Source organism: Camelina sativa, chromosome 6 (genome assembly GCF_000633955.1).
Source record: "Camelina sativa cultivar DH55 chromosome 6, Cs, whole genome shotgun sequence".
NCBI classification, from domain to species: domain Eukaryota; kingdom Viridiplantae; phylum Streptophyta; class Magnoliopsida; order Brassicales; family Brassicaceae; genus Camelina; species Camelina sativa.
The window spans coordinates 5,631,710-5,645,500 of NC_025690.1; the positions used below are offsets into that span (position 1 = coordinate 5,631,710).

Consider the following 13,791-nt stretch of genomic DNA (forward strand, 5'->3'; position numbering starts at 1 on the left):
TTTTTCCCTTCGTCTTCTTCTTCGTAAACAATCAGATTTCTTCTCTTTCTTCTCCACGACGAGCTCCTTCAACGATGGACTGCAATAATCCTCAACCGAAATGATTGAACCGAACCCAATCTTCGACCCGTTAACTCTCTCCCGTCACCGGCGACAGATTCTCGCTCCTCTCTTCTCCACCGCCTCCGCCAATCTCCTCTCTACCATTGAACGGCGATGTCACCAAGAGCTCTTTCAGTTTACCCCTAGCAGCACGGTGGTTCTCCCTCTAATTTTCCCCGGAGTTTCCATCAGATTCCGGCGAATCCTTAAGGATCTGACGGAGATTGCGTCTGCGACTGTCCGAGCTCTTTTCGAACAACATCCGCAGGGTTTTGCGTCGCCGGAGATTAAATACAGGGCTCTTCTTCTGACTCATCGTAGGGTTCCCGGCGGTAGAGGATGCCTCTAAGCTGCGATGTGCGGAATCTAAATACTCCCTGGCATTTAATTCCACTTTATTTTGTGTTTGACTAATTGGCTCAGTTGCACTGAAAGGGTACCGGAAGGAAGAATGACAGCTAAACAACTTTGAGTTCCCAAAGAAGAAAGAGTGAAATCTCGTTCCAAAAAAAGAGACAGACAAATCAAACTAGGCTTATCGATTGACAGAATAATACGTATATAAGAAGAAGGCCGCTTTGTGGAGTGAGCTTTCTCTCTAACCTACAACTCTCACTACCAGGTACAAGAAAGAGTTGATTGCCCCAAAAGAGGGAAAGAGGACCGAAGGAACAACCTAAGAGACCCTACGCCCCATAGAAACTGTCTACCTGAGAAATTTGTGTATCTTTGGTGCTATATCAACGAGAAGGGTGAGAAGGTTTACACCACTAAGGTACCTTCACTTTATTATACTCATCTCTTCTCTTTTGTATGCTTGATTTGAAAAACGAAGTGACCAAAAGGGTATGCATGGTCTATATATAATCAAGCAATAATCTCAGCATTTTCTTTCGTAATGTGTTAGAATCAACTCCCTTTAGAATCTCGAATTAAAAGGGATAAAGTTCAACTTCCATTACAGAATTACCATGTATTTTGTTCTTGTCAAGAATTTTAGGATTCGAAAACAAATCACTGTTTTGTTAGGGGTTAGAAAAGTTTAGGTACACACTAGCAACTTTTGTTTTGTCTGCTTTTATGATTTGCTGTTTCATTTATCTTCAAAATTGATAGAAGCTTTTCTCGACATTGAGTTCTTTTTTTTGAGTTCTTATTCTATATATAGAAGCATTTTGATACAAAATGAGCTTGGTTTCATTTATGTTTATAGAGTTTCATTTATTCCTGTCTGTCTTCCAGTCGGTTCTCATATGATCCATATAATTGTTTCATCTGGTTATTTCAGATTCAAGGAAGGCAAGTGCGTCAGTAATCAGATACAATGGTAATATATGCATTCTGAAGATACATTGTGAATTTTGTTTATTTCAACGATTTGAGCTAAGAGATTTTTTCAATCTTTTGGATAATCACAGTTAGCTTTGTTCAATTTCCATTCATTCCTGACGGTGGTGCTGCTTCTGATCTGCACTTGCACTTATCTGAAGATGCAGTTCCCTGCTATTTTGGAGTAGAAAACTGGGTTAGTACAATCCATGTTATAAAGGGTGAAAAAGGTTATCCCTTCCACTCACCTCTCATTTATTTTGGTCAACTAAGAAAATGCATCATCAACATGTCATCAAGCGGTAATTGATTCATATCTTCATTTATATTCTCAACTCCACTACTTGAAACGGAAATTGGACTAAACCATTCTCACTCCACATTTTGTCGTTTAGCTTTTCTATAGGACTACTATAAATCCTATCGCACCACCCACAAACACGAGNCACGAATTCATCCTTCCACCTTGATTAAAAAAAAACTGAAACTTTATATTTTGAGAAAATGTCTTACGTTGATGTTGTTGCCATTCCTGCTGAGCCAAACCATGTTAGCTTTGTTGGCCGTCTACTTCGGTTTTGGGATAGTAATCATCTGGGATCAGCACTTCAGCAGGTAAACCATGATATTCGTCTCAGATTTTAATTTGGTTGGTTGGATTTATTTTCATGTTCTTCGTTGGAGGAAGGGGATGATGAAATCGAAGAACGGGAACTTTTTTAAAAATTTTTATTTGTTTTGGTTTGTGAATTTTTGCTGTAATACTGATGCCAGCTGGCAATTTAAAATATGAAGATGGACTGACAAAATTAAAAGAGATAGGCCATTTTAAGCTTCTTCTCTTTTTGTTTTGCAGAAGCCCAACTACATCTCTACTACGTGTCGTTGAGTTACAACAAATACACAAATTATTTTTTTCCTTTCTGTCGGCAATTTAAAATAAGTTTTGTGTGGAATGAAATGTACTACATAATATAGACAATGTCCTAAAAACGTATAAACATCTTTGTTGTTTCATATTTTACTAAATAAATCCAAATGTGTATGTTATTTGTGTACCTGTGGTTTCTCTGAATATATATCATCAACGTTTTTCAGTTTTTTTTTTGTAATTTTAATATTCAAATGTATACGTGATTTATTAATTTGTCGATTTTTGGTGATTGATCAAACTTTCATCTATTCTATTTCTATAATAATCCAAAAAAAAAAAATCCGAGACTCCATTTTTTTTCTTTTGAGATTTGTTTACACAGAAAAAAAATCGACTAGATTAGATTAACTCCATTCCAAGCTTAGATTAGATTAACTCCCTGTGATTTGATCGTTTCTTAACATCTCATCAAATGGAAAAAAAAAATTCGATAATTGCCTAACACATGGCACATTTAAATCAAATGGTAAATCAGACAAAATACTATCATATATAATTGTACAGTAAAAAAAAAACAGAAAATTAACGTCAATACCATTTTTATGGGAACATTTAATTTCAAAAATATTTTTAAACCATTTGATTTAGCACAATCAGTGCCAACTAAGCACATGTGCTAAGAGTGCAAAAACACTAGATTCAAAAAATAAAATGTTATTTATAATAATTTTATAGAATAATATATATGTAGATTTTTAATTAATAATATACCTTTGAGTCTATATAAAAAAATATTAAAACTGATTAGCATGCAACCCGGCACAACGGGCAGATTCTCATCATTAGTTATCAATATAATTAAGTTTCAAACTTAAGATATACAATAGTACTAATTCAAGATCTGATTGATTATACCACTAACCACTACCATGTGTTTTAATTAAAGTACTCAAAAGTCAACTAAACACGGTTTACACTGCAATATGTGTTTAGGTCAATTGACAGTTAAAACATCATTGTTACTAATACATGCAACTTGAATCAAAAACGATAACAGTATGTGATGAATATTCTTTTTTTTTTTTTTTCCTTTTTCCTCTGAACAAATATTATTTATTTCTATTTATTTTTGATGAATAACTAAAAATAACAAATTATTATGTAAACTTACAAATAAATAACAACATATTATACAAATAAATATGCCAAACAAAAAGTCAAAAATTATATAACAAAAACAATTTGTGGTATAAATATAATTTTGGTAATACAAAACAAAATATACGAAAAATAATAAAACCAAAATTTACCACAAAATGTTTTGGGTGGTAGATTTTGTTATAAATATTTGGTAATATAAATTATATACGTTTTCTTCTCAAAACCATTGTTTTCTTTTCTAAATTCAAAGGTCAGAATTTTAAATATATTTTTGATTTTTTTAAATTATTTATCAAATTTATGAGATTCTGTAATTTGAATTATATCCAAAACCTTGCCAACTATTATTTGTTTTTAATAAAGGAAAAGAAAAAAAAAACAAAATAATCGAACTTCTATTTCCTTACATAAAAAGAATATATTTTGTATAGTCTTGTAAGTCCTTGATGAGTTACGATTTTCCTATTAGGATGGAACGAACAAGAAATTCAACTGCCAAATGTGTTAACTTATAACCATGAGCTGAAAGACTGTCCAACCCACATCCCTGCTAAACCTAATTGTGAAACTAGCGCCTTAGCTATACCTTCTGCCTCTCAAACGGTTAAGAGAAACTATTATACACCAGATGACAACTTTAGAGCTCCAATCACCGTATCTGGTCACTCAGTCTCCAGACACTCCCACTCCAATGATCCTGACTTCCACAACAGTCGGTCTATCCCTAGTGATAAGAACAGAAGGTTTCAGTCACAATACTCTAATCATAGTCAACATCAGCTGCCCACTAGAAGATCAGCGGATAGAGAAAGAAACCATCCTTATATAAGACAAACCTCAAGCAGGAATTCATACCCAGTAAGCTTACCCCCAAGAGGCCACTGGAGGGATCATACCTCCACCATGCAATGGAGAGAGAATGCCCCTCAGGAAGGGTTTGACAATCTGGAAAGATCTGACTCCTCCAGACCACGACGACCACCCCTGGAAAGGGAGGTTCATATCCCTGACCCTATGACTCCACCTCCTCCTCCACCGGAGTTACGCTCTCCACGACCGCTTGAGCAAGTTACTCAAAGCTTTCCACCTGAAAGTATCCCTACAAAAGACCAAGTCATGAATGAGCTGAGAGAGGTCACCATCCAATATCTTGCAGTACCTGACCCCACTGAGAGTGCAGTGAAGTGTGTGGTTTTTCACTTCAAAATCTTTTACCTTAAAAGACCACACAACTACTGAAAGTGCACAGCTAATCGGTAGTAGTATTTAAGGATCGATCCCACAGAGAGAGAGTTGTTGTTTAGAGAATCTGTCAGAAGAGATGTAAGGCTAGGACTCAATAAAAATAGGGTTTTGGTTGTCACGGTCGTAGTAAGCAATAAACGTAAATAAAAATGCAAGTAAAATAAATAAATAAAAAGCATTGGGCACCAAGGGAAATCGCAGGGGTTCAATGATCTATCTATCTAGGAAAGTTTAGGATTAGTTTGTTTATCTAAAACTCGGACTACGAAACATGAATGAACCGTTAACTTATAGTACACAAGCTAACCGTCTAAGATCACTATACTCTGTTACTCAACTGTCGCAGGCAACGACGCATAGATCAAAGCATTTAAAATAGGTTCAATTCTAATCCATGAAATTCCATAGGTAAGGGATATGTGCTTCATATGACTCCTCACACATCTAAGCTAGGTCAAGCACACATGCAAGCTTTTGGCAAATCACACACATTTTAGATCATAGTTAGTTCATGAGGCTAACTTAAAGTATTAAGCAAAGACTTAGAATTAAAGCATAGAATAAACTAGAATATAAATCTAACAAACCCTAAAAATTGCCACCTAAACTAAGATCATCTCCCCCCTTTGATTATCCCTTTAAACCCAACTAGAAAACTACTCTAGCATGTTTAAGGGAATCATCAAAGCAAGGTTTAATAAACTCATAAACATAAAAGAATAAATAGAGAAAAGGGGTTTAGATATTACTTCAATGATTGTCAAACAAAGTTGTAGGATCTTCTTCCTTAGAAACAAAGTACAAAGCAAATAGAATAGAAAGAGTTGGTGGATCTCAAAGGCTTCAAGAGATGGACGAGAAGAAGGGTCTGGACATTGGCTGCTCCTCTGGTCGTGTCTCTTGACTGCTCTGATGATTGCACACTCTGGTATTTTTTTCGGCATACTTCAAACCCTAGGGCTTAGAAGAGTATTTATAGGGTTTTTTCTAGGTTTAGGGTTTTGTAAGGGTAGACACAATTTCTCTTCTAAAGTGCATGGCAAAGGACGGCGTAGGAATGTTCTAGAACGTGGTGAAGACTTGGACTGGGCCGCCGTGGTGGTCGCTGGTCAGGCCTTCCATAAAAGCCCATTGGCTGAATGGTTCTTCTTACGTCGGTTTGTAACACATCTCGGTAAATTAGGCATAAATTCTGGATGAATGAATGGATTGACTTGATTCCACTTGGAGGTGGAAGATGACTCTCTCAGCTTTCGATTGACACCAAGTACGTCGAAATGGAAGTTGTAGAAGTTTTTCAAAAGTTGCCCGTACTGTAAAGATCTGAATCTGTCCTGAAACGTATTTTCCTTGTATTTTGGTCCATTTTGCTATAAAACCTGTAAAACTTTCTTGAAACATAAAATAATTGATAATAGACATTAAAACATTGAAATCATACTAAACTCTTTCAAAATGCATACTAAAACTATAGCTAAAATGGGTAAAATTATGATGTTATCATGCAACTAGAAAGCAAAGAGTTATCCAAGGAGAAGCAAAGAACCTGAAGTCGGATACAGCAGACAGACTTATTCGAGCGGCCAGAGAAACCATCCTACCTGTTCCCACCACTCTCTCACAAGAAACACATCCTGATCAAGTTTCCAGAGGAAACAAGCCAACTTTATGTGGGCAACCCATGGGACCCGTTGAGACCTTTGTGCTAAACCCCAAGAGGGGTAGATGCAGACCCCCCCTTGCCAAACCCACTGTCAAATCAAACATAAGTTTAACGGGAGCAAAGAGTAAAAAACAAAACTTGGCAAATGGATCCCCAAAAAAAGCTCTAAGTCAAAGGAAGAGCAATCTGAAAGCAAACCTAGCTAGTTCAAGCCGCAGAGGATCTGGTAAGGAGACAGACACTGATCAGAATCAGAACCGTAGGGAAGTTCCTCCTATGCGAACCATCATACCAGCTTCAGTAAAAAAAAGGTGGATTTTCCCAATCCAACAAATCCTCTTCCTTAAAGATACTGAGCTGGAACTGTTGTCGGTTGGGGAATCCCACAATAGGCCGGCGATTGCGTTAGATGCATTCCAGTATCTCACCTGACATCCTATTCCTCATGGAGACTAAAAATAGTGATGAAAAGGTCTTGTCATCTCTCCAATGGATGAACTATCCCTCTCACGTTTTTGTTCCTCCACACAGCCCTGGAGGGGGTGGTCTAGCACTGTTATGGAAGCACCACATTGAAATCACCATCCTAACCGCCTGTAAGGATTTCATTGACACACACATCAAAACATAAGGAAAGTCGTTCTTTTCAACGTTTGTCTATGGTGAACCAAATAGAGCAAAAAGAAAAGTTATATGGGATGCACTTACTCAAATCGGTATCACCAGAGCTTCCCCTTGGTTCCTGACAGGTGATTTCAATGATATAATATATATCTCGGAGAAACAAGGAGGCCCGGAGAGACATGAAGGTACCTTTGTAGACATTCGGTCCTTCATGGCGTCATGTGACCTGTTCGACTTACGACACTCTGGCAATTTTCTCTCCTGGAGAGTAAAACGCCATGATTATATAGTACACTGCCGACTTAATAGAGCAATGTCCAACGGCTTATGGGCCGAAGCTTAACCTTTTAGCAGAAGTGTCTACTTTCGGTTTGAGGGCTCTGACCATAGACCCCTCCTTATCTACCTGGACCTGGCACCAAAAAAAAGGCCTGTTTAGATATGATCGACGCCTAAAGGAAAACCCGGAGGTAAAGAAAATTATTTCCACTGCTTGGTGTTTTAATGACCAAGAGGAGGTCCACTGCAAACTCTCTCGTTGTAGACGAGCAATCATTACATGGTCACGAATAAAACATCAACAGAGTCAGAAAGAGATTGATATCCAGCGCCGACAACTGGAAGAAGCTATATCTAGCCAAAATCCGGATACTACCTTGGTCGCCACCATCAATCTGAACCTCCTGCAAGCGTATAATGCTGGGGAGGAATTCTGGAAGCAAAGAAGCAGACAAATGTGGTTAACTCTAGGTGACAAAAATACGGGTTTTTCACGCTATAACCAGAGGCAGACAAGCAGTCAACAAATTCTCCATTATGGAAGATGACATTGGTGTCCCCTCATACAAAGAAGAGCAAATCTTAAAGGTCATCACTGATTATTTCCAAAAACTATTCACCTTAGAGGAAGGAGATAGAAAATCCATTGTGTGGGAAGCCATTGATCCTTGTGTCACCCCTGGTATGAATCAGACCCTCATTGCTATCCCTACACCAGAAGAAAGAAAGTTAGCTTGCTTCGATATCCATTCTGATAAAGCTCCTCGGCCAGATGGATTCTCAGCGAGTTTTTTCCAATGTAATTGGAGTACCGTGGGTTCAAACATTGTGATTGAAATCCAAAGCTTTTTTATGTCTAATACATTACCCACGAAAGTAAATAAAACTCATGTTAGGCTCATACCTAAAATATTGAGTCCTCAAAGAATGGCTGACTACCGACCAATTGCCCTCTATACAGTGTTCTACAAGATCATATCCAACCTCCTAGCAAAGAGATTGCAGCCTATCTTGCAGACCATCATATTAGAGAATCAATCAGCATTCGTTCCCAAAAGGGCCATCACTGATAATGTGCTCATAACACACAAGAATCTCCACTACCTCAAGACCTCTGGGGCCACAATCCAAGGCTTCATGGTTGTAAAGACAGACATGAGCAAAGATTATGACCGCATTGAATGGAAGTTTATCAGCCTGGTCATGGAAAGAATGGGATTCCATCAAACATGGATAAACTAGATCATGCGCTGTATCTTAACAGTATCCTACTCTTACCTCCTCAATGGTGCTGCCCAAGGACTAGGTAAACCACATAGAGGTATCAAACAAGGTGATCCTCTCTTGCCGTATGTGTTCATCCTTTGCAGTGAGGTTCTCTCCAGTTTGTGCAACAAAGCTCAACAAAACCAAGTGCTACCGGGGATCAGAGTCTCAATAACAAGCCCCAGAGTGAATCATTTGCTGTTCTCAGATGACACAATGTTTTTCTGCCGCTCAGACAAGCAATCCTGCATCGAGTTAAAAATAATACTCCTCAAATATGAGAAAGTCTCGGGACAAATGATAAACAAGAACAAATCAGCAGTTACCTTTTCGGCAAAGACAAATGACTCAACTCGGAATGAGGCCCTACAGATCCTAGGTGTGCGACAAGCTGGTGGACTTGGCAAATACCTTGGATTACCGGAGCTCTTCGGTCGAAAGAAGCGACACATGTTTAATACCATTGTTGATAGGATAAAGCAACGCTCAAAAAGCTGGCCTAATAGATCTCTCCTCTGCTGAGAAGAATACCATTCTGAAGTCGGTGCTTACTTCGATGCCTACATACACAATGTCATGCTTCAAACTACCAGGTTCTCTCTGCAAAAGGATCCAATTGGCTCTAACGAGATTCTGGTGGGACGATTCCAAAGGAAACAAAAAGATGTGTTGATTAGCGTGGCACAAAATGACAAATACCAAAAAAGATGGAGGTTTAGGTTTCCGAGACATTCCTGACTTTAATGATGCACTCCCACTACAAGAAAACACTCGATTTGTGATGGAAAAATATCTAGAAAATCCCTCGCAAAACGACTATAGCAAGGGATTTGCGAGGGAAGTCAATTCCTCACAATTCGTTTCTCGCAAAATAGTCAACATTGCAAATTCCTCGCAATATTTGCTAGGAACTAAATCCCTCGCAAAATCATTGCAAATTGCGAGGAATAAAAGCGGTCACAAATTTCTTGCAGTTCTGTTCATTGTACATCTCTCGCAAAGTTTGCTATGGATTTGCAAGGAAACATAAAAATGAAAAACTAAAGAAAATATTATTTTCTTAAATAATTTAATATATCTAAAATTTTATTTAGCATATAAATATATATATATATATATATATATATAATTATAGATTTAGTGACAGGTTTTTTAAAATTAATATATATTGATATTAATAAAACCACCCAAACCGGGAATTGTTTAAGAGTTACAAAATTGAACCGATTACAAATTGTCGGTTGAACCGAAGGCTAAAATCAACAAACAAAAAAAACCCTAATCCCACAGCCGACGAGCCCTCGTTGCCGCCGAGCCCCGTTCCCAGCTGCTAGTATGTCGGCCTCTTGGCCAATTAATCCCTCAAAAATGATCTTCAAACCAACCAGATTCTCAACCCGGTGAAGGGGAAGAACCAGCACTAGCTCCACTCACGGCACAAGCCTTTTGCTCCGCCACCGTCTCCTTTAGCACTCTTTTTCTGTCACCGGATTTCTGTTTCCATCTTCAATGATAGTGGTGGCTAGAAGAGGAGTTCGGATTCAGAGATCTTCAGGCAACATATCTAAATCTTGCTCTGTCTTGTTTCGTGGTGGTGGTCAAATCTCTGTCTGCGGCGGACTCTACTCTACTCAGGTCTAGATTTTGCTCTGCCACTGTCTCCTTTAGATCTCTGGATTTCTTTGATTATCCTTCATCATTTTTATGTCAAGATAGGTGACGAAGTAAAGAAGGAATAAGGAATAAGGGATAAGAGAAAAGCGTATAAACTCATGATTATCCTTCATCTCTGTTTGTAACTTAGGGATATGGGATGGATGAGGATTGAGGAGAAGAGATGACGAAGAGGAGAAGGAAAACAAAAAAAGAGAAACAATGGTGTCCGTCAGATTTAATCTAATCAACGGTTCATGATAGACTAAAAGATCAATTCATGTCTCTATGAACTAACCAATAGGGACTCAATATCTTTTGTTTTATTAATTTTGTAATTTGGAGTATTATTTGGTATATTAAAGGTAGACAAAATATCTTAAACCTATTTGTAAATTAAATTCATTAATTTGCTTCGCTTTCAAGTTAAACATATCTTAAAATATATGCATATTCACTAATTTTTCTTAGTTTTTGAGTTAAACGTATTTACAAATATTTATATCTTTTTTGTATACATGAACTTTTTTCCAAGTATTGGACTTTAGAGAATATTAATATTTGAATCTATGATTTAATTTCTAAATTCCAAAATTTAAAAATTTAAGTTTTAGAGTTTATGATTTAGGATCTGTACTAGGTTTTTATGATTTAATTTCTATAATTAAACAGTCACAAAACAGTCGTATATATAATTGGGATTCCAGGTTTAGAGATATAAATTTATAAGTAAATATATAGTATTTTTAAAAGATTGATTTTATATAAAGTAGATATATATATATGTTAATTTTTTCAATATCGGTTTTATGTATATATAATGGAAAAGTTTTGGTTTTGGTTTTACGATTTATGATTTAATTTCTATGATTAGAATTTTTAAAGTTTAGATTTTATGATTTAGGGTTTTGAGTTAGGCTAAGAGTTTGATGTATAGGATTTGGGGTATAGAAATTTATTTGATGAACCTTAAGAACACTCAAATGTATTTAAAATAAAATTCGATTAAGTTTTATAAGTAGTTTTTTGAATTTTATTTTCTCAATTTGCTACAGATTTGCGATGGCTCTCGCAATTCCATCACAGATCCCTCGAAAAATTGCTATGGATAATATCATCGCAAACCCATCGCAAATTTGCAATAGATTTGCGAGGAATGTTAACTTACCTTGCAAATCCCTCACAAATTTGCTACGAATTTCCGGGGATCCTCTTCCTTGCAAATTTGCGAGGAATTTGCTAGGAATTTTATGTTTATAGTAAATGCCTCGCAATTCCATCGTAAATTTGCGAGAGATAATTTCCCTCGCAAATATTCCTAGCAAATTGATTGTTTTCTTGTAGTGTCCTAGCTAAAGTGAGTTGGCGAATCCTAACCAAACCAAGCTGTCTCATGGCAAGAGCATTGCTTGGGAAATACTGTAGAGACACCTCCTTTTTGGACTGCTTAGTTCCATCATGTGCTTCTCACGGCTGGAGAGGAATCTGCATTGGAAGATACCTCTTAAGACGACACCTAGAAAAAGCCATATGATCTGAAACGTCGACCAGTGTGTGGTATGATCCCTGGCTGTCACTCTCCTCCCTAACTACCCCCATGGGACCTCCCACATAACAGACACAACATATGATGGTGTCCAACCTTATTTGCCCAGAAACTATGAATTGGAACTTGGAAGAGGTTAAGCATATCCTACTTGAGGCTGAGAAGGAGATCCTGTCCATCAGACCTAGCAAGTTTGGCGCAACAGACCGGTATATGTGGCTACTTACAAAATCGGGCGAATACACAGCAAAATCTGGATACCAGGCAGCATCTATGATGTCTTCCAAACACCTAATCCATAGTGATTGTCTCGAAGGATTTAACTGGGAAAAAGAGGTTTGGAATTTGGCTTGCCTACCAAAGATCAAATTCTTCTTATGGAAGCTGATGAAAAATGCACTGCCTACGAGAGCCAATCTCTGTAGTCGTGGAATTAATCTGTCTGCTACCTGCCCATTATGTGGACAAGATGAAACCCAACTCCACCTTTTCTTTCACTGCAACTTTGCGAAACATATTTCGAGCCAAGCACCGGTCAAATACCAATTACACACATCAAGTATTACGCATATACGCGTAGGGATTGAAGGTTCCCGAAAACTTATCTGGCTACCACCAACGGGACTCACTGATGGAGCTTTTGGAGCCTGGCTCCTTTGGATGATATGGACAAGCCGAAATAAGCTGCAGTTCGAAAACAAATCGATAAAACCAATAGAAGCTATACCCCAAGCCGTTGACCAGACCCGAGAATGGAACCATAACCAATCCCCTAAAAGCCTTGCGATACAGATCCCAATCCCACAGGTAGGAGGAGAGGTGGATTCGAGCACTGTTCGATGCTTCATGGATGCAGCGTGGAGAGAAGACTCTCAGAATGCCGGTTTTCGCTGGATCTTTAGTGAAAACCTCCTGAGCCCCGAAAGACACGGCCATGCAAGCTCCCATTATATTCGATCTCCTCTAATGGCTGAAGCGATTGCTATGCTCATAGCGATCCAACATGCCTCTGAACTTTGCTATCGGAAACTTCTATTCGCCTCTGATTCACAGCAGTTGATCAATGCGTTAAACTCGGATCTTCCTTTGAAGGAGAACCATGGGATTCTCCAAAATATCCTTGGAGTGGCTTCAAGTTTTGAGGAAATCTCATTCACCTTCATACTTCGAGAGAAGAATCGACGAGCGGATGAGATTACGAAAAACTCTATATCTTCCCTTTTGTCTTAATCGAATGTTTTTCCTATTATGTTTGTATTCCCCAGAGCGTTTGGTTGAACCGACTCGGGGTGTACTAATTTCTTCTTAATTTCAAAGGAAATGTTTGACAAAAAAAAAAAAATAAATAACCACTTAAATGGTCAATTAGATCACTTTTTCACTCAAGCATCATGCCACACCACAATAACTTCTTTTTTCTTTTATGTTAGAACTTTAATAGGACTATATGTAAGCGTGCCTATACACGTAAAAATAATTGAACTCTCATTACAAAGGAAGTGAAAGGAAAAAAAATGGAACAAAGCTGCGCAGCAACAATACACCAGCATAACGAAGTTAAAAGTAGCCTATTAGTTTGTGTTGTTGGAATAAAAACTATTTTTTGTATATGATATGCAATGGTTTGTTTTATGGATAGTAGAAATATTTATGTCAGAAATTTATACAAACCTATAGGGAATTTTGTGTTTACACCTACTTTCCCCTGAAATATTCACTCATATACCTACTTTCTACATATGTTTTAAAAATTGCTAGGCGCTAGTCGGACGGTCGAGTTGTACCAAACGATTAATCTATTAATTAGGGATTATAGGTGAATTAATTGGAAACTAGTTTTAGGGCTTATATCTGATTTTAGTAGATATATATTTCATATTTTGACTACAATTACAGATAAGTTAGTTGGTGCAGTGGTTTACATCAATTGAAAGCGAGTCCTATGTTTTTGTATGATTTCCAGTATATTTATATCCAAAATTTACAGATCTAATTACAAACTATCGATTTTAACTGAATTTAAACAAAAAAGTGAGTTTTTCACAGATC

At 37.4% G+C, this 13,791-nt stretch overlaps 1 protein-coding gene and 1 long non-coding RNA gene across 2 annotated transcripts; both read left to right on the forward strand.

Annotated features, from left to right (window-relative positions):
* LOC104790478 lies at positions 1-2,350 on the forward strand. Its single transcript, XR_768694.2, has 4 exons — positions 1-877; positions 1,391-1,429; positions 1,521-2,046; positions 2,288-2,350. It is a non-coding gene; the product is annotated as an uncharacterized LOC104790478 (long non-coding RNA).
* LOC104698724 lies at positions 11,857-12,972 on the forward strand. The gene has a single exon (XM_010414132.1). The coding sequence runs from the start codon at positions 11,857-11,859 to the stop codon at positions 12,970-12,972; it is 1,116 nt and encodes a 371-aa protein (XP_010412434.1).